This window comes from Equus asinus, chromosome 14, assembly GCF_041296235.1.
Source record: "Equus asinus isolate D_3611 breed Donkey chromosome 14, EquAss-T2T_v2, whole genome shotgun sequence".
NCBI lineage: Eukaryota > Metazoa > Chordata > Mammalia > Perissodactyla > Equidae > Equus > Equus asinus.
The window spans coordinates 22964002-22990979 of NC_091803.1; the positions used below are offsets into that span (position 1 = coordinate 22964002).

Here is a 26978-nt window from a genome sequence, read left to right on the forward strand (position 1 = left end):
TAATGCGATAAACCAATGTGACTTCAATAAAAGAAAAATTGGAGAAGAAAATATAAGGTAACATTAAATGGATAAAACTACATAAAAATGTAAAATTTAAGTACATCAAAAAAACAAACTAGGAAAAATATTTTCAGTAGACAACAAATCCAGTCTTTGTTAATAATTCTACAAACAGTTAACAGAAAATTATAAGAAAAGATTGTTAGCAAACCCTTTCAACTGGTAATGTCTTTTCTGGGATTTCACTCTAAGAAAATAATCTAAATGCAAATAAAACTTTATGCAAAAACATATTCTTCACATAATTAATTGTAATAGCGAGCAAAAAACCTGGAAACAACTATGTCATCACCAGATGAATAGCAAATTAAATTATGGCACATTCATCAATAATTATATAGTCCATTAAGAATTATATGTAAAAAAGATTTTTCAATAGGAAAAGGCTTATATTATAATGTTAGGTGAAATAATTGATACAAAATTTCATATACAATAGGATTTCAAATATGTAAAAACATATATAAAGATGAATAGTAAAAAAAGCTGGAACTAAAACACACCAAAATTTCTGCAAGGTGGAATATAATTTTTATTTTATTTCCTATATTTTTCTTACTTTTTACATAAAATATGTTCTTTTACTAATAAACAAAAGTAATTTTGTTAAGGAAAAAATTTGAATCATAAACTTGACATAGCAACATCCACAAGTTTGTGAATATTTTCATCAATGTAAAGTCACAAATTGAAGCTCTGTCTGACTTTATTTTTTTCACCAGAATATGGGAGCTTTTCCAACTGCTACCTGCATAATTCATCACCATGCACTGTGTACTTCACACTATTCTCAAGTGCTGACAATGTGCTTTTTCATCACTTTCTTGTGGCTGGGCATTTCAATAAGACTTATAGACATTCCCCTCTCCCAACTTCCATGTTCTAGCAGAACTCACTGTAAGGGAACAATGGTATGAATTACTGAGAATTTCTCATCAGAAACAACAAAAGCCAAAAGACAATGAAGCAACATCTTTAAAGTACTGAAAGAAAAGATGTGAATACACAATTCAATATGCACCAAAAACAAAGAATGAAAGCAAAATAACAGATATTCTCAGGTGAAGAAAAACTAAGAATTTACTGCCAAGCAGACCTGCTCTACACAAAATGCTAAAGGAAGTCATGGCAAAAGAATGGGGAAAAGTAGAGTATACAATCACTAACCAAAAGAAAGCTGGGATGGCTATATTAACATCAGACAGTGTAAACTTCTGAACAAGGACTTCTTACCATAGATAAAGAGGGAGATTACATAACGATAAAAGGGCGGATTCACCAAGAAGACATAACAACCCTAAATGTGTATACCTAACATCAGAGCTGCAAAGCGCATGAAGCAAAAACTGATAGAACTGAAATGAGAAATAGGCCAATCCACAATTAGAGTTGGAGTCTTCAACACTCCCTTCTAAGTAACAGACAGAACAAGTAGATAGAAAATCAGCAAGGATATAAAATGACTAGTATCAAATCAACTTTTGATATGGGTTTGGGTTTCCTGGAGTTGTATTTGGGGGTGGGAAGAGGGAAACAGGAAAAGACATACAAAGTAAAGATAGGAGAGGGATCTTTTCACCAAGCTTAATGATTGAATTCACTAAGGGCAGGCCTCCTGCATATCCCTATTACCTTCCACATTATCTTAGATATATAGAAAGCACTCGATACTTGCTGAAGACTGACAGTAGTGTAGTAATATCACAATTCGATTTCTCCTACTCCCTGTGACATGTGACTTAGGCAGTCCTTATGATTTTCTATATTACCACTGTAACTCAACATAACAAAGTCGCAGTTGTAATGAAAAGTCAAAATGCTATATCAAAAATGATATATGCTATATATGTGTATAAATATACTATATATGAGTTAAATACACTATATATACATACACACATATACTTACGATAAATACATTTATTTTCCAGACTAGGACACTGCAACGGTCAGGATAGGAAAAGACACTGTCAATTAAAGTAAATGACCATCAAATAGGCAAGTCCTCCTCCATCAGTATCCTTAAAGTCATGTTTTCCTGGCTGAAACAATCTCCTACTCCAGGATTCCACTCAGGTGATAGAGATTTAGAAAATGAAGATGGCAAAGCCATAAAGCATCTGACAGATTGCTTGCCAAGCCCTTAACCTTTCAGGCAAATACTCCCTGATACAGCACTGAGAAAAGAAAAAAAATCATACTTCCCATGCTTTGCTCAGCACTGTCATGTAAATCTTTATCTATACCATGAGAGTTGCTTCAGCTCAGGGCTCCCAGCAGTTCAAGCTTTATCATTCTTCACTATGACTGTTCTCCCCACTACACAGATATTTAACACCCACCAAATCAGCAGCAAACCACAATCACTTCCATATAAGTAGCCAACGTCTTCTGGTTCAGTTACCTGCTGTTGCGTAACACACTGCCCCAAAACTCAGCGGCTTAATACAACAGCAATCTATTATTTTCTCTGCTAATTCTGCAGCTCAGCTGGGTGGCTCTTCCACTCCCTGAAGTGTGTGCTGAGGTCCCTCACGCAGCTGTATGCAGAAGGAGTTTGGCTGGGGCTGCACACCAAGAAGATCTCACTCAGATATCTGAGAGTTGACACTGGCTGGGGCACCTCACTCCTTGAGGAGTTAAGACTGGCTTCTTTGTAGTATGGTATCTAGGTTCCCAGAGGAAACATTCTAGGTTCCCAGAGGAAACATTCCAAGAGGACAAGCCTCAATGTGCAAGCACTTAGCAAGCCTCTACTTGCATCATGCCTGTTAATATCCCATTGGCCAAAGCAGGTCACATGGCCAATCCTAGTGTCATATGGGAAAGGACCAACAAGAATGTGAACACGGGGAGCCATGGTTCATGAAGGGCTACCCAGCCAATAGACTCCTACATCACTTATACTAATTATGTTCACCTTCAAGCCTAAAGACAAAAAGTCCTCACGTGATCATAATTTATTAGTTTTCAAAGAGCTTTAAGAGCTAATAGCTCTAGATCAAATTTTTTGCTTATTATAACAAAATTCTTTTAACATTTGGTGATTATTGAAGTTCTTTGAGAGTAGACAGGAAAATATCTTGATTTTAGGTATTTAATATGTTTATTTAATATATGTTTACCATAGTATGTGCTAAGTGATACAGAGGAATAATGATTCTGACTTCACTGTATACTCCTTTTTTATATAACCCTACAGCTTTGACCTTAAAAAACAAAAGTTTAACCTATTCAAAAAAAATAAATAAATTTTTCAGCTCTTTAAACTGAAACTAAACTGAAATACATCAACCAAATATCAAATTACCTCCATAATCACACAAATATACTATTCCAAAGAACTTCAGAAAAAATATTTTGAATGTACACGCTTAATGAGATGCATTCTACAGAGAGAAGGAGCTACAAAGCTTTTCTCATCTTAAAAATTATCAAGAACCCTAGGGCTAGTTGAGTGGCATAGTGGTTAAGTTTGTGAGCTCCGCTTCGGTGGCCCTGGGTTCACAGCTTCAGATGCCAGGCATGGACCTAGCACTGCTCATCAAGCCACACTGTGGCAGCATCGCACATAAAACAGAGAAAGACTGGCACAGATGTTAGCACAGCAACAATCTTCCTCAAGCAAAAAGAGGAAGATTGGCAACAGATGTTAGCTCAGGACCAATATTCCTCATACAAAGAAAAAAAAAAAATCAAGGACCCTAAAGAACTTCCATTTATGTGGTTTACATCAATCAAAATTTACATATTAGAAATTAGAATCAAGAAATGCTTAAAATATTTACGTATTTCATTTAAGATGAGACCATTACATATCAACACAATAGCACAGTTTTATGAAAAATATATTTTCCAAAACAAAAAAAAGAGTAAAACAGTTGAATTCTTATATATGTTTATACATTCCAATTGTTGTGATGTTGTTTTTGTTAAGGTATATGAACAAATCTGGCCTCACACAGATACATAACTGGAAAAAAGGAGTATTTTAATAGCCTTTTCAGAAAATTATGAATGTTGTACTTTGATACTACCAAAACTCCACAAGTGGTAGTTTCATAAAGATTAACTAGATTGTGGTATCTGAAACCGTATTAATAAACTTTTCATATCTTGTTACATTAAAATCTATTTGTCCAACTTGCACTTTGAATTTGATTTTATAACCATGCACCAGTCATTTGGAAAATACTGGTTCACCAGCTTATGCAGATCTTCCAAATATCAACACGTTTCACTGTATAATATTTAAAAATCACATTTTTTAATATCACAACTGATCTCATCATTAAATCCTTTAAGTACTGGGAGTCTGTCAAACTTACAGCAACTAATACAAGTCTTCCAAAATTCTAATTTTCATTTTAAAGCTCAAATTCTATTACTAGCAACAAATACTTTCAGTTGTTTTCCTTGAAGTGTCAGGCTCACTTTATTTTTTAAAAAACATGTGTCAAATATCTAAGCCTGAATAACCATAGTTAACTGTTCTTAAATGTAAAAATGATATTTCATGAAAAGAGTAACTTAACTTAAACAACTGCACAAATGCTTTTCCTTAAGACAATTATATACTGTAGTATGCAACAACAGTACTTTATGGATACTTTCAACTCTTCACACAGAATATTAAAAAGACAGGTATTTAAAGGTAGAGATTTTTAAAAATTAATAATTTTTGCTACTTCATCAAGGTAATTCTTAAGTGAAAGTGGCATTAAAAAAAACAAGAAGTACATGTACCTTGACTACTAGCACACTTTGGTGCATTGCCTTAATTCATACTAAGGGGTCAGTGCTTTTACCCACCGTTGCTTTTGCACCATTAGTTCAAATGTCCACACAGCAAAAAAGACAAATAACATCACAGTATTATTATGAAAATAGTTTTGCCCTCCAGGACCCCAATGGGTCTGGAGACCACACTTTAAGACCCACTGTTGCAGGTTAATGGCAATAAATAATTATGTCAATGTTAGAAATCAAGAATTTTGTTGAGGGGAAAAAAGTGGTACAATTATAAAATCAAAGAAATTACTGAAAACTAATGTTAAAATCAAGCACTTTGGAAAACTGTTAATATCTACTAAAGTTAAACATAAACTTAAGCAATTCCACTCCGAGGTATACAGCCAAGAAAAATGAGTGTTATCTCCAAAGACTTGTACATGATGTTTACAGCATTGGCTTCATACGACATAGCAAAAAGCTGCAAACAATCTACGTGTCCATTAACAGGTGAATGAATAATCAAATGTGGCATATCTATACAATGGAATATATTCAGCAAGAAATGAAGTACTGATACACACAAAACATGGATGAATCTCAAAATAATTATACCAAATGAAGGAAGCCAGATCAAAAAGAGAACATAATGCATGACTGTATTAAATTCTAGAAAACATAAATTTATATACAGAGACAGGAAAGCAAATCAGTGGTTTCCTGGGGATAGGAGTAAAGAGACAGATGGGTTACAAAGAAGCACAAGGAAATTTTGGGGGGGGTGTTCATTATCTTGATTTTGTGATGGTTTCACTAGTATATACATGTCAAAACTCATCAAATTGTATACTCTAAATACATACAATTTCTTTTATGTCAACTATACTTCAATAAAGTTGAAACAATTTTAACTAAAACAAAAGGAAACGGGGGAGGGGTACACAGGAGTTAGCTGGAAAAGTTCCCACCAGCCAAAGTGTGAAAATTTGAGAATCAAAAAAGAAAATAACTGTCATGGATTAAACTGATGAAAATACATCACTACATAATGATATTCAAAAAAGAGAAGAAAAGAAACATTTGTCACCATTTGAGATGGCTATTAAAACAACTTCTACTTTGAAAAGTGGTAACTAAAGAGAAAGAATTAAGCATTTATCCTGACTTGCCAATAGGAACTGCATTTCAGAGTAACCAAATAACCCCAGTTGATTAAAAAAAAAAGCTCTCTTTTTAACAGAAGAATGCTAGCTAATAAATGTAGAAGAAATAACAGAATTGAAAATATGATTTTACAAACCTTAACTAAGTACTATCAATTGGTATTTCAAAAAAAGTAAACACTAGCTTAATGGCTGACAGGAAGCCGAATGTTTTAATAATGCCAAAGTAGAGTTCTAATAACAAGGAGAAAAACATAAATGAACAAAAGGGGGGAATAGAACGCCACTATCCTGTTTCAGTGGTCAATATCAGCACCATTAATGGTGATGACTCAACCACATATTAAGTCTACTGACGTGGCGCAACACACATCACATGGATGCAATAAACGTGACCTGTGTTCTATGATAACACAAAAGTGTCAGACATCAATCAAGCCTTTCAATGTAACTTCTCCTTTACAAGAAATACTTGGGATAAAGAAATATACCCAAAAAGCAAAGAAACAACCAAAGAATCTAAAAGGTTGGATCTTATGCAAAACTTGCCTAGTCTCTTAAATCAGTGTCACTTAACAAAAAATAAAAAACGAGTGGGCTTGATTATAAAAGAGACTCAACAGACACAACCAGGTTAAACGTGAGAACAAATGAGTTATAATGGTCATCTGGAGGTCAAGTCAAGAAATCTGAATATGTTCTGGGTATTAGATGAGATGAAGATTTACTGAAAAGGAAACTCAAGATTCACTGCCTGAAAAAAACAGGTTATAAAATAGTATATACAGTATGATCTCATTCAGGTTAAAGTGCACATATACACACAGAAAGCATATGAATTAAGGTGTTAGTGCTGATTTTGCTACAGTGGAAATATGTTTTACCTTGTTATTTTTATTTGTCTAAATTTCCTCATTTTCAACAACGCACAGATACTGTTTCTGCAATAATAAAAGGTTACTTTTTAAATGAATCAGAATATATATTCCAATGGGGCAATGAGGCACCTGGTTAACATTTGTGTTATGAGGAAGAAACTGATAACTGCTTCCAGAGAGATGCAGAAAAAGAGCTTTGGAATCAAGAGTAGTCAAAATTACTTCCCCTTATGACTATTTAATTTAAATTTAAATAAAATTTAAAATTCAGTTCCTTAGTCACACCAGCCACATTTCAAGTGTTCAGCAGCCACAACTGGCTAGTAGCAGGTTATGTCCTTAGGTATCAAGTATTATGTATTAGGTTAGGTGGTAGGTATATGGTCAGTATATTGTACTGTATAATGCAGATACAGAACATTCCCATCACTGCAGAGAGTCCTATTGGACAGACCTGAAGAGAGGGATGTAGGTGTGGCTCCTCTCACTATTAGGACCAATACACCACTCACTCCACTGCTGCCTTCCATCCCCGGAACACTGACTCCAGTTTACAGGTTCCTAAGGGAAGAACGATTCCACCAGATTTCAGGGAAGTTATGTTAATGGACAAGTCTCCATGGTGGTTCTGCATTTCTTAGATCAGCTTTATTTCCAGACTATCTTTTCTAGGACGTTTGTAGAGAAAAGATAGAGAAAGTGTCTTGGAAGATAGAGAAAGCGTCTCCCTCCAGTGTAGAAGACAGATTTGTTTCCTGACCAGCATAATAAAGATAATATCTCCCTCACACCTAAAGGTTGAGAAAGTTTGCAAGCAACCCTCTTATTAAGACTGGGCATTTCCTAAGCTTAGGGTTCCTCAGCTGTAACATAAATCCACTCTGCAACCGGCATTCCCCTGGCCCACCTCCACATCACCATTACAGCATTTGCAGGGCAGGGGAACCAATGTGAACATGAAGCTCAAGCTGCCTGCTGTACCACGTCTTTGACTCAGGAGTCCTGTGTACTCTGCCGACATCCATGAAACTCTGCCGGGCTAACTTCTTAGCTTGCAAGTTGGGTAAAATAGCAGACACTCCACAGTTCTTGACAGTTACCACTATCACCTGGCTCCTGAGCTCTTCATGCCACAGAATCAAAAATTTTGTCAGGAACCAAGAGGACCTCTGTGGCATCTCTTAGTACTCTCATGTACAGTAGTAAAAGTTAAGAGAAGACTGAAGGAGAGCTCACTACTGGCTCACTCTCCACCGACAGACTGGATCACTAACCTGGTAAGGAATCATCATATGGAGGTATTGATAGAGCACAAAGGAAATGTGACCTGGCTAAGGAAGAAAGAAGTTATGAACACCAACTATTGAACAGGTGACCAGGCGCAAATATTAGGATAGTTGTACCTATGCATACTGTCTTCCTTGCTTTGGTATATACAATTTTTTTCCCCTCTCCATCAACTATTTTATGTAAGATAGGTCAGTGGTAGGTAACCTATAATTTCATCCTTAGGTATAGGATCTCAAAAGAGTATTTTCCCTTTTAAAGGAAGATAGTGAATACATCCTCCCTTGTATGAGTAATAATTTCAACAGGTTAGGCAGAAGAAAAGGTTTTGTGTTTATTATTGTTTGAAAATGTAAATACAGGTAGAAGGGTGTGTGCAGATGCTGAGTATCCAAAAAGGTAGACTGTGGTATGCTCAGTCCCGTGTCTGCCCTTCTAAACAGGGGCTAGAAGCCCTAACACCCTACTTCTCAGCTTCACTGGTCTGAAAGGTTATGATTTAGACTCCACCAACGAGAGGCACTTATGCAAGATACAGAAGGCAAAAAAAGGAGAACCTATTATAGCTCTTTGGCAGCAGCTGGCAGACACAAGGACATACAGCAAACATCAAGTCAGCAGCAGCTTCCAAGCGAGCTCCTGGGAAACATTCTCTTCATGTTGCCAGCGGCTCAGGTCACTGGAAGCAGTGTCCTGTGAGTCCAGCACTTTTCGATTTTCTCAAAGCCAGGAGTAGTTCTCTCTGACCTTCACTACTCCAGGGCCTTTCAATGGCGTTATAAGCACTTAGTTATTTTACTTTATTAAATCTGTTCTTGCTAAAATACCCAGAATGGTTTCTGTTTTCCTGATACAGATGGGTAGGATTTGGTCAGGTGGAGATTAGAGTGGGGAAGAAAAGCAGCATACGGTGGTTGAAGGTTAAAACAGAAAATAAAGTTGAACAAGTGGGTCAGAACTATACTGAGGAGGATCCTCCTTGGGATCAGGCTTTATTTTACTAATTTTTTCATCCAACAAATGTTTACTAAGGAAGCATTTTATGCCCAGGCTTTTTTTCTTGGTATTGGAAAGAAAACAAAGACTCTTAAGTTGAGGAGGGGCTGAGAGAGGAAGGAAGGAGACAGACAATAAACAAAGATATAATCTATTAGTAGTAATAAGTGCTGTGGAGAAATTCCAAGCAGCATAAGGGGATAAGAGGGAAGGTTATTATTTTGTATAAGGTGGTCAAGGGAAAGCTTCTCTGACAGACAGAGGCTTTCTGAGCAGAGATCTAAGAGAGTAGACAGAGAGTGCAAAGCTAGGGAGGAGTTTGGGCTCAGCATATTCAGGGAATAGCAAGAAGGCTAGTATAGTTGGACTCAAGAACGGAAGAGCAGATCACATAGGGCTTTGGAGGCCACCCTGAGGACTTATGCTTTTATTCTGAGTGAGATAGGAACCCCTGGAGGGTCTGAGTAAAAGAGTAACACGATCTGATATATCTGGCTGCTGTGTAGGGAACAGACAGTAGAGGATGACAAGAGTAGAACCAGGAAAAGCAGTTGAGAGAGAACTGAGATAATATAAGGGACATCCAATGGGGACTTGGACCAAGCCATAGCAGTTAAGTGGTAAAAAGTAGCTGCATTCTGGATATATTTTTAATATTAATATATTTTAATTAATATATTTTAATATTAATATGTTAATTTTTTAAATATTGATTTAATATTTTAAAAAATATTTTTAACAAATTTTTTAATATTACTCTGAAACTGTCACCAGAGGTCCACCACACTTCTCTCAGCCACTCTTACTACCATTTCTGTTTCCAATCCAACCTCTATTCCCATTGTCACTTAAAGGATATGGTCTTCAAAGTTTTTTTACAAATTAAAGACAGAATGTAGAGCTCAACAAGATATGTAATTTCAAGACAGGAGATATATTTTCTATGACAATTCATCACTACTCCTCCCAAGTTACAGCATAAGAAATTGTTCTGATTCAACACTTATAAATGAGACCCCATTCATTTGCAAGTACATCTTCCTTTCTCATTTTCCATTTTGATAGTCTATAATTTGTCCATAAATTCCATTTTGATAGTCTATAATTTACTGGCATGTTAGCCCTACTTCAATTAGAGTTATTACTCTTAGAAGTCTAGGTTGTTATTACTTCCTGTACAGAATAACTTCTCATCTATTTACTTCTCTTAAATACCATCCTATCCATTATAAGTAAGTGCAAGTAGCTGTTCCATTATGCCTTCTAATGTAGTAGAGTCTGAGCATTCATACAGAAATACAAACTATTTAATATAAAGTACTTCCTTTTTCCTCTCTTTATATTATAGCTAGAGCAGAACACCAATTTTTTTAAAAATTCTGTATGTGAGCTTATATTTATAAATCTGTAAATTTAATCTAGCAATAGGAAGGGATGTTACAAAATACTGGTTATAAGCGAAGGCATTGAGTCTGACATTACTGAAAATCACTGGATTGGAAGAAACAAATGTGAAATGTTAGAGAGGTTGGAAAAAAAAGAAAGACGCGGGCAAGAATATGTCGAATGACATAAGGTGCCAGAAGTGTCATCAGCTGTAATGTTCACGCCCCCTAAGGATGAAGGCAGAGGAAGAGAGGTGAAAAAAAGGAAGAAGAGTTTCTCAGATATCCACAAATAATCATAACAGGCCACTTTCAGTGACACAGCCACAAACAGCAGAAGAAGAGTCAAATCATACATGTGATAAAGAACTAGTATCCAGAATATATAAAGAACTCTTACAACTCAACAGTAAACTCAACAGTAAAAAGGCAAATAGCCCAATTTTAAAATGGCAAAGGATTTGAATAGACATTTCTCCAAAGAAGATACACAAACGGCCAATAAGTACATGAAAATATAGTCAAACACATTTGTCATTAAGGGAAATGCAAATCAAAACCACTAAAGATAACTATTTCACACCCACTAAGTTATAATCAAAAAAATGGACAATGACAAATGTTAGCAAGGTTGTAGAGAAACTGGAACCCTCATACGCTATAGGTAGGAATATAAAATAAAATAGTGCAGCCACTTTGGAAAACAGTTTTGCAGTTCCTCATAAGGTTTAAACATAGAGTTACCATGATCCACCATTTCCACTAGTAGGTATATAACCAAAGCACATGAAAACATATGTCCACATAAAAACTTGCACATATAATAATGTTCAAAGAAGCATTATTCATAATATCCAAAAAGTGGAAGCAAACCAAATGTCCATCAACTGAAGAACAGACAAACAAAATGTGATATATCTACGCATGGAATATTACTGGCCATAAAAAGGAATAGAATACTGACGTATATTACAACTTGGATGTACCTTGAAAAGACTATGCTAAATGAGAAGCCATACACAAAAGCCACATATTGTATGATTCCATTTATATGGAATGTCCAGATTAGGCAAATTTATAGAGACAGTAAGTAGATTAACGATTCCTTAGGGCTAGGGAGAGGAGGAAGAATGGAGATTGACTGTTAATGGGTACATGACTTCACTTAGAAGGGACAAAAATGTCCTAAAATTAGATTGTGATAATGGTTGCATAGCGCCATGAATATACCAAAAACTATTGAACTGTACACTTTAAATAGGTGCATTGTAATGATATGTAAATTAAATCTCAATAATGTTATTAAAAAATGCTATCTTATTTGTACCCATGGGATTTTAATTTATGGAGGTGACTGAGTGCCAACATGGAGAGATCAATGCCATTGAAAGAAAATATATTACCACTCACATTTCCCAAGAGGAGGAGGCACACCATGCCACACAGGGTGCTGGAAGAGCACCAGGTTTGTTCAAAAGGCAGACAGAAAAGTGAGAAGGCCTAAACCAGAACCTTTTTTAAGGTTTCCTCAGGAAAGACAAGGCACGGCAGGGTAAACAATGTCAGATTGGCCGGTTTGAGTAATTCCTGCAGGCTTTGGGCTACAGGGTTGTCTCTAGTTGTCTGGTATGGCTCTGGGATGATTTAGAACAGGGAATATACAGGCTTGGTGTGTGAGTTAAATAAGGAGGTAGTTCAAGGCTATAGATTCAGGATTGGTTGGTTTCTACATGAAAGGTATGTTGGGGCAAGCTGTTATCTTTAGGAATTAGCTCGCTCAGAGGACAGTCCCTCCCCAGTTCTGTAAGGTCCCCAAATGCCAGAGCATCAAGGATACAGAAAATAATAAAAATAGTTAATATAATTGGCCCTGTCATAAATGGATGGCAAACAGACAAATACATAATCTAAGAAAACATAACAAATATGTACAATAGAAATTCACAGTCTGATTCTAAGAATTTATATTCTTAAAATTTATATTAAAATGTAATGCAAAGAACTCAGAAGAGTGGAAACAAGCTTGGAAATAAAAAAACCAAGCCACCAAACCTACACTGCATGATTTCAGACTTATTACAAAGCTAGAGTAATCAAGACAATGTGGTAGTGGCAGAAGAACAAACACATCAATGGAGCAGAGTAAGAAGAGTCTAGAAATAGGCCTACCCATATATAGTTGACTGATTTTCTACAAAGGTCTAAAATTAATTCAATGGTGAGACGAAAGTCTTTTTCAACAAATGGTGCTAGAACACCTGAATATTCATATGGGGGGCAGGGGTTGGGAAGGAACTAACCTTGACCTTTACCTCTCACCATTCATAAAAATTAATTCAAGATGAATAATAGACATAAACATAAAAATTGAAACTATATATGAAGCTTCCAGAAGAAAACACAGAATATCTTAGTGACCTTGAAGTCAGCAAAGATTTTTTAACATACAAAAAACATTAACCATAAAAGAAAAAATGATAAATTGGACTTTATTCAAATTAAAGACTTCAGAAGATACCATTACAGAAATGAAAAAGGAAGCCATAGACTAGGAAAAAATATTCACAGTGCACATCAGGCAAAAGACTCATATGTACAATATATAAAGAACTCCTACAAATCAATAATATAAAGTCAAACAACTCAATTTGGATAAAAGATTTGAACAGACATTTCACAAATATGAATGGCCAATATGCACATGAAAAGGCGTTGGCTCAACAACAGCAGTCATTAGCAAAATGCAAATTAAAACCATAATGATACCACATTACACTCACTAGAATGGCTAAAATTAAAAAGACTTGCAAGATCACATCATGGTGAGAATATGTAGCAACTGGAACTTTCATAACTTGCTGATGCAAGTATCAATAGTACAACCACACTGAAAACAGGTTGGGAGTTTCTTATAAAGTTAAATATACCTACCCTATGACCTAGCAACTCCACTCCTAGGTACACACCCTCAAAGGAAACTGAAACATATGGTCACAAAAAAGCATTGTACAAAAGTGTTCATAGCCGTTTTATTCAGGATAGCCAAAACCTGAAAACAACCCATATGTCTATCAACAGCTTAAAAACTGTGGTACATTCATACTATTGAATACTCAGCAATAAAAAGGAATGAACCACTAATACACACTACAACACGGATGAACGTTAGAAACATTATGTTGATTTCAAGAAGCCACCTATAAAAAACTACACATTATGTGATTCCATTCATATGAAATTCTAGAACAGCAAAACTAAACTACAGTGATAGAACTAGAACAAGTGTAGCCTGGCTGTGGGGGAGGGGTACTGACTAGAAATGTGCACAACTGAACTTACTGAGGTGATAAAAATAGTCTATATCTTAATTCAAGTGGTGAATAAAGGTTTTTTACATCCATCAAAATTTGCTGAACTCATTTAACAAATTCATTCAAAATCATTTTGTTAAATGTAAATTACACCTTTAAAATGGTAAGATTCATTGACTGCATATAATAGCCATAACAATGCATAAAACAGAAATAACATTTGAATAAAAACAAATACCTTTGTCCACCTGCAAAGCTTCACACCAGAGTGGCTCCCAATTAACTGATAACCTGAATGGAAAAAAAGGGAACACGAAATTGAATCAATTCAAAGCCTCATATCAAAAGATGATTATAAAACTGTAGCAAAATCATTTTTCGCTGCTTAAATAATGGTAGGCAATAACCCAGTGGCAAAAAAACACTAAAACGTTAATTCACCAGAATGACAAAACAATTTGAATATGTATGCATCTAACAACACACTAAAAATACATAAAGAAAAAAGAGGCTAATCCAAAATCAGAGGGAGAGATTTTAACATCTCAGCAACTAACGGATCTCATAGAGCAAAACTCATCAGTGCTCCAAGACCTGAGCAACACAGTAAACTTGATCAAGGACTCAGAGAGGGCACTGCACTCAACAACTACAGAACGCACATGCTTTACAAGGACCCAGGGAACATTTATAAAAATGAATCTAAGATATACAGATGGCCAAGAGGCACATGAAAAGATATTCAACATCACTAATTATTAGAGAAATGCAAATCAAAACTACAATGAGATATCACCTCATGCCCATCAGAATGGCTATAATTAACAAGACAAGAAATAAGTGCGGGAGAGGCTGTGGAGAGAAGGGAACTCTCATACACTGCTGGTGGGAGTGCAAACTGGTACAGCCACTATGGATAACAGTAGGGAGATTCCTCAAAAGTAGGAATACCATATGATCCAGTTATTCCACTTCTGGGTATTCATCCAAAGAACTTGAAATCATCAATTCAAAGAGATTTGTGCATCCCTATATTCACTGCAGCATTATTCACAATAGCCAAGACATGAAAGCAAGCCAACTGTCCATCAACGGAAGAAAGGATAAAGAAGATGCAGTACAGGGGCTGGCCCCGTGGCCGAGTGGTTAAGTTCGCGCGCTCCGCTGCAGGCGGCCCAGTGTTTCGTTGGTTCGAATCCTGGGCGCGGACATGGCACTGCTCATCAAGCCACGCTGAGGCAGCATCCCATGTATCACAACTAGAAGAATCCACAACGAAGAATATACAACTATGTACTGGGGGCTTTGGGGAGAAAAAGGAAAAAATAAAAAAAAAAAATCTTTAAAAAAAAAAAAAAGAAGATGCAGTACACACACACACACACACACACACACACACACACACACACACACAATGGAATACTACACAGCCATAAAAAAGACAAAATCGTCCCATTTGCAACAACATGGATGGGCAACAACATGGATGGCCTTGACGGTATTATGCTAGGTGAAATAAGCCAGACAAAGACAAACACCCTAAGATTTCACTCATATGTCAAAGATGAACAAACACATGGATAAGGAGAACAGATTACTGGTTACCAGAGGGGACAGGGGTGGGGGTAGGGCAAAAGGGGTAAAGGGGCACATACGTATGGCTATGGATAAAAACTAGACTAGTGGTGGTGACCACAATGCAGTCTACACAGAAACTGATATATAATAATGTACACCTGAAATTTACACAATATTATAAGCCAATATGACTTCAATAAAATAATTTTTTAAAAAAATGAACCAGAGGCCGGCTCGGCACAGCAGTTAAGTTCACACATTCCGCATTGGCGGCCAGGGGTTCGCTGGTTTGGATCCCGCGGGCGGACATGGCACAGTTTGTCAAGCCATGCTGTGGCAGGCGTCAATAGTAGAGGAAGATGGGCACAGATGTTAGCTCAGGACCAGTCTTCCTCAGCAAGAAGAGGCGGATTGGCGGTAGATGTTAGCCCATGGCTAATTAATCTTCCTCAAAAAAAAAACACCAAAAACATATGCAGGGCCATAAAGCAAAAGCAAGTAACAATATATTTCAAATGAATGACTGGGAACTCTCAGCAGTAATCTTTGAAAAAAGATGAAGAATCAGATGGGCAACAGGAGATTAAAATAAAGAAACATTGCTCCAAAAAGCAGAAAAATCAAACTCTAGCAACTACAACCTAACATGAATTCTCCGCACCACTCCACAACCTATCACTTAAAATTTTTGAGCCACATAAGCCATGAAAAGTACGGAAAAGCCATGCCAAAGTAATCACACTTTTTTTTAACAAACTACTTACAGCAAACAAGTAAAACATTCTGATTTTAGAAAGGATGTAATAAAGTTTCTCATGAGGCTGCAAGTGTTAAGCTACAATTATCATGAGTCTCTTGCACAAAAACACCCTTAACTTGGGGCCGGCCCCGTGGCTAAGTGGTTAAGTTCACGCACTCTGCTTCGGCAGCCCAGGGTTTCACCGGTTCAGATCCTGGACCTGGACATGGCACCGCTCATCAGGCCATGCTGAGGCAGTGTCCGACGTAGCATAACCAGAGGACCTACACTAGAATATACAACTGTGTACTGTGGGGCTTGGGGGAGAAGAAGAAGAAAACAACAACAACAAAAAAAGACTCTTGACTTGTAGACAAATGAGGCAAGTGGAGAAATACAGTCTGGATGATGGTATAAGTGGATCAGTGGCTGGTTAAACATCCATATTCACAGTGTGATGATTAATAGAACAATGCCAATTTGTATTACAAGTCTCTAGTGGCAACATTACAGGGCTTTGCCCTTTATCCTCTTCCACATTTATGTAAACATCTTGCAGATAAATAAATAAAGCACTGATTATCTACTTGAAGATGGAACTGAGTCCAACTGAATAGCTAATCTCAGATAAAGAATAAGCATTTAAAAGATTCCGAGAGAAAATTCTAGCTCTTCTTTTGGATTCCCATATCATATGTTGTTCATCCCACCATCATAGAAATCATACTCTATTATACTAGTTCTTTATATCTTTCTCTCCCCCAAGATACATAGGGTTCTACAAAATTTTGTATTTAGGTGGCTATGAAAAATACTGCACAGTACAGGATAGAGAGGCCTGTAGCTGACCACACCACCAAGATAAGCCAATGGTATGCAGTTGCTGAAAATCACAGTGCAGAATCTGCTTCTAACCAAGATGGAGTATCAGAGGGTTTACTCTCCCAGCCGAAATACCAAAAAATGGAAAAAATATATGAAACAATAGTTTTCGAGACATGAAACACCAGGCAACAAAGAATAGTGATCCCAGAGAGATGGGAAATAAACAAGGTGGGCCCTATGATTACCCGAGCTTACTGCCTTGAAAGTTTCAAGGCTGTGCCACAAGGAGAGGCAACCCAAGCAAAGCTCAGTGTTCTCCCTGAGTTGAGGACATAGAAGTGAGAGTCTGAGGAGCCCACGTGGCTAGAGTTTGCAGGATTGAGTACTTGAGAGACAAAAGCTACACAAAGATGGAACTCTAGAGTCTGCAGAGGATTCCTTTAAGTATTTGCTTGAGTACTGCTTAGTGCATATGTGAGAGAAAAACTACCCAAGAAAGAGACATAACCATCTGAAAGGATTAGAGGCATCCCTGGAACTCACAGTCAGCTGGGAGCTGTGCCTATTCCTACCGGTCAGACAGGAAACCTCAACATTCACAAGGCACTGGGCAGAGTATACAGAAGTGTTTTGCCTCAATAGTGGAGAATAATTAGCTGTATACTGAGCCAGCTCTGGTCTCAACTAACAAGTCACAAAAGCAAGATTAAAAGGCTCAAACTGTTTCCAAGTAACTTATCTTTGCCCCAGAACAAAGCTCAAGAATATTTATAGGAATACAAAAATATCCACCACCCAGTAGGGTCAAATTAGATCTTGTATCCAATCAAAGATTACCAAGCATGAAACAGATAAGAAAACATGACCAATAATGAGGAAAATAATCCAGCAACCAAAACTGACCCAGAAATGATACAGATATTAGCAGATAAGGACACTAAAACAATCATATTCCATAAGCTCAAAAAGTTAAGCAGAGACATGGAAGATATAAAAAGACCCAAACTGATCTTCTCTAGATGAAAACTATGATGTCGAAGCTGAAAAATACACTGGATAGAATTAATGAAAGATCAGACATTAGAGAAGAAAAAATTAGTAAACTAAACTTGAAGACACAGCAATAGAAACTATCCAAAAGTGAAAAATGGGACAGAAAAAATAATTTTAAAAAATGAAAAGAGCATCAGTGAGCTGTGGGTCAAATTCAAGCGGCCTGTTACACTCCATGTAATTGGAGTCCACGAGAAAGAGGAGAGAGAGGGGATGACAGAAAAATATTTGAAGAAATAATGGCCAAAATTTGTACAAATTTGATTAAAATTATAAATCCACAGAACCAAGAAGCTCAACAAATGCCAAGTAAAAGAAACATGAAGAAAACTACACTGAGACACATTATAATTAAAGTGCTCAAAATCAGTAATTAAGAGAAAATCTTAAAAGAGGCCAGGGGGTAAAAAACATCACATTCAAAGGAACAAACAAAAGATGACTGCAGAGCTCTCATCAGAAGCAGTGCAAGCAAGCAGACAGTGGAGCAACATCTTTAAAGCAGCAAAAGAAAAAAGCCATCAACCTACAATTCTATATCCATCAAAAAATATCCTTCAAAATTGAAGGCAAAATAAAGCCTTGTTCAGATACACAAAAGCTGAAATAATTCATCACCAACAAACCCACACTATAAGAAATGCTAAAAGAAGTACTTCAGGCAAAAGGAAAACACTGTTAGAGAGAACGCAGATCTACACAAAGGAATGAAAAGCACCCAAAGTGGTGACTACATGAGTCAATATTTAAAACTGTTTCTAATTCCTTAAATCGTTAATAGATAATCGACTACTTAAACCAAAATAGTAACAACGTAGTGGAGGGTTTGTAACGTGTAAAAGTGAAATGTGTAATAACAATTGCACAGAGCTGGAGAAGGGGGAAAACAGAAGTACGCCATTGAAGGTTCTTCTATTGTACACAAAGTGGTAGACCACCACTCAAAGATACACTGTGGTATGAGAAAGAGGCATAGTATAAAACCTCAAGCAACCACAAAATAACGCAACAGTGCTATAGCTAATAAGCCAACAGAAGATAGAAAACAGAATCATAAAAAAATAATTAATCTTGGGGCTGGCCTGGTAGTGTAGTGGTTAAGCACGTGCACTCCGCTTGGGCAGCCCGGAGTCGACCAGTTCAGATGTCAGGCACAGACTCATGCACCACTTAGCAAGCCATGCTGCGGCAGGCGTCCCACACATAAAACAGAGGAAGATAGGCATAGATATTAGCTCAGACCAATTTTCCTCAGCTAAAAGAGGATTGGTAGCAGATATTAGCTCAGAGCTAAAAAATAATAACCATTATCATCATCATCATCATTAATCTAAAAGAAGGTAGAAAAACAGGAAAAAAGAAATCATAGGACACATGAGACAAGTATAAAACAAATAGCAAGATGACAGATTTAAACCCATCATAAAATCACTTTAAATAGTCTAAATACTCTAATTAAAAAGCAGATTTTATATATAAATTGTTATTTATATACTACATACATAATTTATATGTATTATATATATTACTATATATAAAATCTGTATATCCTTGTCTGTCTCCTGTAATAGCTTGAGTTCCTTGAAGGAAATATTTTATCTTATGTTTCTCTGCATTGCCAGAACTGTCACATAAAAGGCTCTCAACAAATATAGAAAGAGGGAAGGAGGGGAGAAGTCAGTCTATTGACTCCCAATTCACTACTCTTTCTTCTACAGGAAACCAATATTATAATTAATTTGTTTGACTACAGCCTTCTTAATTTTCTATCTGCATACCTGAGCCACACTGAGGGTAAAGTAACATCCCAACAAACCAAGCAAAGAGGAAATTTGCTGGCCCAGGCAGCCAACACACAAGCGATCCACAGAAACAAGGCAGTGACTCCTTAGACAGCTACAGCTTCCACAGTAACATAGCTGCTGAGCCAACGACAGAGCAACTTCGTTATCCTTTTTCCTGTTAGCAATCCCTAATTTATGCTTCCTCTTTCAGCTATTAAACTAGAATGCTGAAGAGTGTAGTAGTATTATAACACGATTCTTGAGGATTTTCACCTTGTTTAGTAAGGGCTTCTCGGAGAGCAGGAGTTATCATAGCTCTTCTTTCACTGGCTTCATTCTTCACTGTATTCCTGAACAAACTAGTTTTCTCTTCCTGCTGCTCCTTTTCTCTCTGTATTAAAATAAAAAGAATGAAATCCAGAAGTGGTAATGTACAACAAAAATAACAGCACAACAATCACGAACACATAGCATGGATAAAAAGGTTCATCACAAACCATGGCCCATAAACCCTGTTCGCTCCAAAGTGATCACATTTCAGGCAGACAATGATCTAAAGATATACATACCAGAGTCTTTTCTCCCCGCCAAAAAATGTAACTACATACTCAGACACATACACTCACAAAACATAAGTCAACAATCCACTTAACTAGATGTCAAATATTTTTAGCAATCTGAGTACAGACAGCTGCCTAACTGCAGCAAGGTATTTCTCTGAATTTCAATTTGCTCACCTGAAAAAGAATAGTAGTATCTAAGGAGCAGGAATGTGTTGAAGGTTAAATGAAATAAAATTACCTAGCACAATGCATGATACATAATAGGAAGTCAGTAAATTATAGCTACTGCTGCTTATTACATCTACAAACCCCAGATACAAGTCAAAAGAGTGCTCTCAGCTGCCCAGACAGCCACCTGCTCAGAGAGCAAGTTACTCCACCACCTCCACCTCCATGGCTCCTTTTGAAGATCCAATGGGGAAAATTTGTCTTCAGTGATAGAAAAAAATCTGAAGGATAATATAAAACTGACTGGGTTTTCTTTTGACTTTGGCCACTAGAAAATTCAGCAGCACACCTCTGAACACTGTCTAAGGCCTTGCATACTACCTGTCTTGTATTCTATGTAAGTGGCTTCATATTACAAGATGACCCTCATTCACTCTTTATACTGATTTCTTCCTCTCTTTTTAAATCTTACCATATGTGTGTATATATATATTTCTAAAGTTATCTCAATATCTTTTTGGAAGATGGTAGAATGCCAATTAATTTGGAGACAACATACAAAGTCTGTGTTACACTTGAGAGGAGACACTCAGCAGATCTTAATAAGAGCTGCAGACATTGAAAATAACTCTCCTTGGCAGCAGCCCTACCACCAAGCCCCAGACCACCCTCAGTGCCTGTTCATTATCAATGTCCAGTCCCCAGTAAGTCAGTAAGTGGACTCACGGCAATACCCTTTCCACCTAAAAATGAAACACCTCACAGATGACACGATGTCTGAGAAGTGCATCCAGCTAATACAGAAGCGAGGATGGCCCACGTTTGAAGCTGGGCAATAGGTGACAGGGATTCACTGTATCATTCTGTCTACTTTTGTAAATGTTCAAAGTTCTCTAGTATAAAGTATAAAACAGATTAAAATTGTTTAAAAAACAGAAAAAGGTTAAACCAATGAAATTTAGAGTTAAATTCTCTACCTTCTTTGTTACTTTAGGGACTTGCTCTGAAACAGGAAATCAGTGAAAAAGCACTTTAGAGAGTCAAATGTACCAAATGAGAAAAATAAACCCACAGTTAGTTCTCTGTCCTAAAAAGTCAGCATTCCAAATTACTAAATATAATCAAAATGCAAAGTTAATAAACAATTTTGCTTCTGTTAATAGAGTTCTCAACTACATTTTCAGATGGAACTGAAAAAAACTATAAACAAACATCACATCTGTTCTCATCTATCATAAAAATAATCAATTTAATGCTGGGTATTTTATTAAAAAATTAAAAGACTCCACTTACTATTTTAAAATATTTAAAAATAAAAGAATCTTTTGGCTTTTTTTGGTCTATTTCAGACCTAAAAGCAATATATGAGCTTTAAAAGGAAATCCCATGATTGAGCAAAATGAACTAACCTTGACCTTGAAGCATTTAAAAGTCTCTGAAGTAATTCCACAGTGAGTTACTGTAATTCCCTACTAATCATGCAAGAATTGATAAGAGGCAGCAGTATTTCCCCTCGAAAGTCTTCACCACAAAACATCATCAGCTGATTTGCTTACCCAAAGGCCACATAAATCCAAACCTGGAGCCAGTCCATGATACTGGCCTTTGACCATGGTGCTCATAGTTCTACAGACACTCCCTTGTGGTTTTAAAAAGAAACTTCTGACCCCTATGACACAAATATACTCTTAAAGGATGGAACACTGACCATGTCCCGTAACTAAAGAAATTATCTATTATAAAATGTGAGTGTCGCCAGCCCAGATTCAATCATTTAGATAAAAAGTTTAAATGGAAAGAGATCAGAGGCTATGATTAAAGGTCTTGAGCATTCAGGACAAACAACATTTACCACTCCTTGCCTCTACAGTAGTTTAATCCTATCTTCCATATGCAGCAATTTCATTTCCAAAAAGAAACACATTGGTTCATAATACTCCCCAGGAAGTGCAAAGCACCACTCAAATTCTAATTCTAATCTTCTAAGTGTAGACGTTTGCCCAGAATATAACAATACAACAATTACAGAGAACTTACGTATTTTTATTTATTTTTTAATAGCTGTTACACAGCCTAAGCAGAAATAAACAAAGATCCCAGAATTGGTCAACCTTGATTCCTCCCTCTCCTATACACCTATTTGACAATGGATGACCAAGTTCTAAAGTTTTAATTCCTAACATATTGGTTCCCTCCATCCACAATGCTACTGCTTTTGCCCACAGCCTTTGTTTCTCCTAAGAACAACCACAATAGCCCAACTCAACGGTTTCCCTGTCTCCAATCTCTACTTCCCCTTTCAACATTAAAACTCTTCTTCAGGTGTAACTAAAACTCCTGATGCTGCAATTTAACCCCACTTCTGCAGGTTCCTATTTCTTTAATAAAGGAATCCCCTATATACCACTTACTGGTCGTAGCTCAGTTTTTAAATGACCAATTTTCAGCAAGATTCAAAGCTTTTTGTGTATGGTAGGTTTTAAAGATTCTTTTTGAACTATTTAACAAGCAGTTTAAGCAGGTGTGTCAAGAGCTTTAAAATGGTTTTCCTTCGACTAGGTGATTCCTTAACCTGACTTAAGAAAATAATTCCAGAACTCACTATAAAGTGCTCCTGGCTGCATGGAAAATGGATGAATCAGGCTGGTGTAAAGGTAGTGTCTTGGGGCTGAAGGGATGTCACCTTTTGTTTCTGGGAGAACTAAATACTCAAAGCCTTAAAATAAGTACAAAAGGAGAACCAGCTTCAAGTTATTGCACTGCAGTACTAAGGAACTTTATAATCAGAACTGGACGCACTGAGATCCTTCCGTAAATTGAAATGTTTCTCTGCTGAGCAATTACCAGGCATTCTCCATTTATTTCCAAAACTAATGATACTGATATCACAGTTCGTCGGCTTAACCAGAACATGCTGCAGAGTACTTAGCAACAATTATTTACTACAGAAAAAAAAAAGTAGCAATCCGCTTTACATTTGGAAATCACAATATGAGAGAAATAGAAAATAAACAACCTAAGCATCGCCAGGCTCTTTCTGACATCTTGTTCTCCACCCAAACTCTTCAGTTTCCCTTCTGGGAACCACTTCTCCCCTGGGAAGACAGCAAAGGAGAGTGAAACAAAGACATGGGGCCCAGGCTTGACCCATCACCAGCCAGCCATGTGACTCTGGACAAACTGTTGACTTCTCTAAGTCAGTTTCCTATCCCGTAAAACGGTAAAGTGGAGATGATAAAAATACTTACATCAGGGGCATTGTGAGGAGTGAATGATATAACCCAACGTGTACTTTGATTTCTCCTAATACTCTGAACCAATACCAGAACTACTCTCTGCCCACACCCCCAACCCACTCATCCTATTCAGTCAAATCACACTGCTTCCCATGTTCTTTAGAATAAAGCTCACACCCCCATGACAGAGGATGAAAAGGCCTCCAGGATCCTGCCCCTGCCTTCCTTCTCTATTTCACCTCTCCACACATCCCCACCCCTACTCAACTCTAGAAATACCAAACTGTTTCAAGTTCCCCAAACATGTCATGCTTCCTAGCACCCATCTCCTCTGCATCTGAATCTATCTTCCTAACTTTCCAGTGTTTCAAACTTTAGCTCTCTTGTTCTTGGATATCACTCCCACCCTTCAAAGTCTCTTCAGGTCTAGAATTACTGTCTTAGATCTTGCTACAGAGTGAGGCAGAACACCACTCTGGTATAGTAGTCAAACCTATCCCATTTGAAGACAGCTTCTTATACAATAAAAGTTAAGTGCACACTACATGACAGCAATAAAATAAAGGCTTTAGATGGATGAACTTATTTAAACTTCGAAACAACTTTATAAGGCAGTTGTTGCTGTTATCTCCCACTTTAGAGAAAAGGGAAGCACAGAGAGTGAAATAACTTTCCCACCAACACACAAGCTGAGACAGTGTGATCTACGAAAGTTTGTGAGTATTATTACAGAGGTCTTACAATAGGAGTGCTTTGGCCCAACTCTAGAGCCAATGCTCTTAAATACTAGACCTTCCTTTACAGTAACAACTCAGGAAATTCAGTGTGATGTGTAATGATGATCAGGCAGAAAGCAGCTCAACAATACATGTGAAGAGACCCCCAAAAATGACAAAAAAGATATGGAAAAGAAGAGCCAAGCAGTAATAACATCCACTACTGAGTTTAGTATACTATGTCCAATATAAAATGAAAACACAAGACATATTTGGAAACTCTGCTGCAAACTAATAATGTAAAACAAAAACTGGTGGCTTATTTTCATTTCATGCTAAAGTTGGAAAAAATACATATTTTTATGCCAGATCTAATGATTTTATCAGAAATATTTAACGAGAAATATGAAATATCACAAACCAACTACTTAAAGTCCATAAAGTCCAAAACCATTTCATTTCAAAAAATAATTTACATGGATGGCCAAAATTTTTGTCAGTGCTTTTTCTCCAGTGCCCTCTAATGGACATAAGATGAAAAAGCAAACAAAAAAGTCTACCCACAGAAATGCAAATCAAAACTCCACCAAGATATCACCTTACACCCATTAGAATGGCTATAATCACCAAGACAAAAAACAACAAATGTTGGAGAGGTTGTGGAGAAAAGGAAATCCTCATCCACTGCTGCTGGGAATGCAAACTCGTGCAGCCACTGTGGAAAACAGTACGGAGATTTCTTAAAAAATTAAAAATAGAAATACCACATGACACAGCTATCTCACTACTTACTATTTACCCAAAGAACCAGAAATCAACAATTCAGAGACTTATGCACCCCTATGTTCACTGCAGCATTATTCACAATAGCCAAGACATGGAAACAACCTAAGTCACCATTGACAGATGATTGGATAAAGATGCGGAATACTACTGAGCCATAAAAAAAGACAAAATCGTCCCATTTGCAACCACATGGATGAAGCTTGAGGGCATAATGTTAAGTGAAATAAGCCAGACAGAGAAAGACAAACACCACATGATTTCACTTATATGTGGAATATAAACAAACTTATAGACAAAGAGAATAAATTAGTGGTTATCAGGGGAAGGGGGGTGGAGGGTGGGCACAAGGGGTGAAGGGGCATACTTACATGGTATATGACAAACAATAACGTACAACTGAAATCTCACTATGTTAAAAGCTATTATGACAATAAAAAATAAAATACTAAAAAAAAAAAAAATGTACCCACAAATTATCCCAAACTCTTATTGTATATTTGAAATTTGCTGAGATGAGATCTTAAGTGTTCTCAATACATGCACAAAAAAACGGTAACTATGTGAGGTGATGGATGTGTTAACTTGATTATGGTAATCATTTCACAATGCATACATATATCAAATAATCACATTATACACCTTAAAAAAATCACATTGTACAACCTAAATATATACAATTCTTACTTGTCAATCATACTTCAATAAAGTTGGAAAAAATTATTCCAATCTCTTCACCCACTCAAATAAAACTTTAAATATCTTCTCTTAACCTAGCAGAAAAATTCAGACATCTATCTAAATCAGATCTCTCATACACTGAAACCTATCCTGTTTTACGACAGTTTCACCACTTGCAAATTACTCATATTTTTCATTAACAGCCATAAAATTATACATTCACTTTGACCCAGTATATCAATTTGGGGAAAATATAACCCAAGAAAATAATACATTTTTAAAAAGTAATAAAGGTCTTAGATCTTTTTCAGTGTTAATTATAACAGCAGAAAACCTGAAACAGAATACATGACCAACTCTAGGAAAATGTATACACACATTTAAAATATTTAAAATGTCTAAGCAAACTTACTTCTCATTTTGATATCGGCCAGGATTTTTGAGATTATAATGCATGTTCTCATCTGACTCATGACAGTTCAGTGAGGAAGGCAGAGGTTGCAGTCCATGTTTCTCAGACAAGGGGATTAAGGCCAGGGAAAGTTAAGCAGTGCCCTTGGATCACCAAGTTACTAACTGGCTGGGCCAGGCCCTGAACCTATATTCCACACATTGTCATTCTTAACATCACTTCTGCCAGGGCTTCTAAAATACAAAAGCTATAATAAATGAGAGAGACTACACCAACACGCAGAAGTATTAGGAAATAAGTAACAAAATGCTGCAACAACAGGAAAGACAGATAGTAATTTTAAATTCAGAAAATAATTTTGGATATTGTGCTTAGTTTTACACTCATCAGAGTATTTTTTGGTTATGTGCTTTATAAAAGAAGCCAAACAGCCCAATACACAAACGGATACAGGACAGTGTGTAGTAAAGAATTTGGCCTTCCCAAAGAGAAGCTTGGCCTTTGTCCCCAGTTCCTGGAAACCCTTGGAATTTCCTGAATGATAGGAGTATCTCTGCTATTCATGGTGAGCCCCTCAGACCACACTTGACAGTTAACACTAATGAGGTGACTCACGCCAAAGTGCA

The 26978-nt window shown here is 36.7% G+C and overlaps 1 protein-coding gene across 11 annotated transcripts in view; it reads right to left on the reverse strand.

Moving 5' to 3' along the window:
- Positions 1–26978, reverse strand: part of LOC106831846 (S-adenosyl-L-methionine-dependent tRNA 4-demethylwyosine synthase TYW1) — a 213488-nt gene that overhangs the window by 157124 nt on the left and 29386 nt on the right. For all 11 annotated transcript variants that reach the window (XR_011494170.1, XM_014842270.3, XM_044746296.2 and 8 more), the window contains exons 8-9: positions 20067–20184; positions 14053–14105 (exon numbers count right to left, since the gene is read on the reverse strand). Coding sequence is in view for 10 of the 11 variants with exons in the window: in XM_014842270.3 (XP_014697756.3) it covers positions 14053–14105; positions 20067–20184 (171 nt within the window). In the remaining variant the exon portion in view is untranslated. The remainder of the gene's footprint in view (positions 1–14052; positions 14106–20066; positions 20185–26978) is intronic.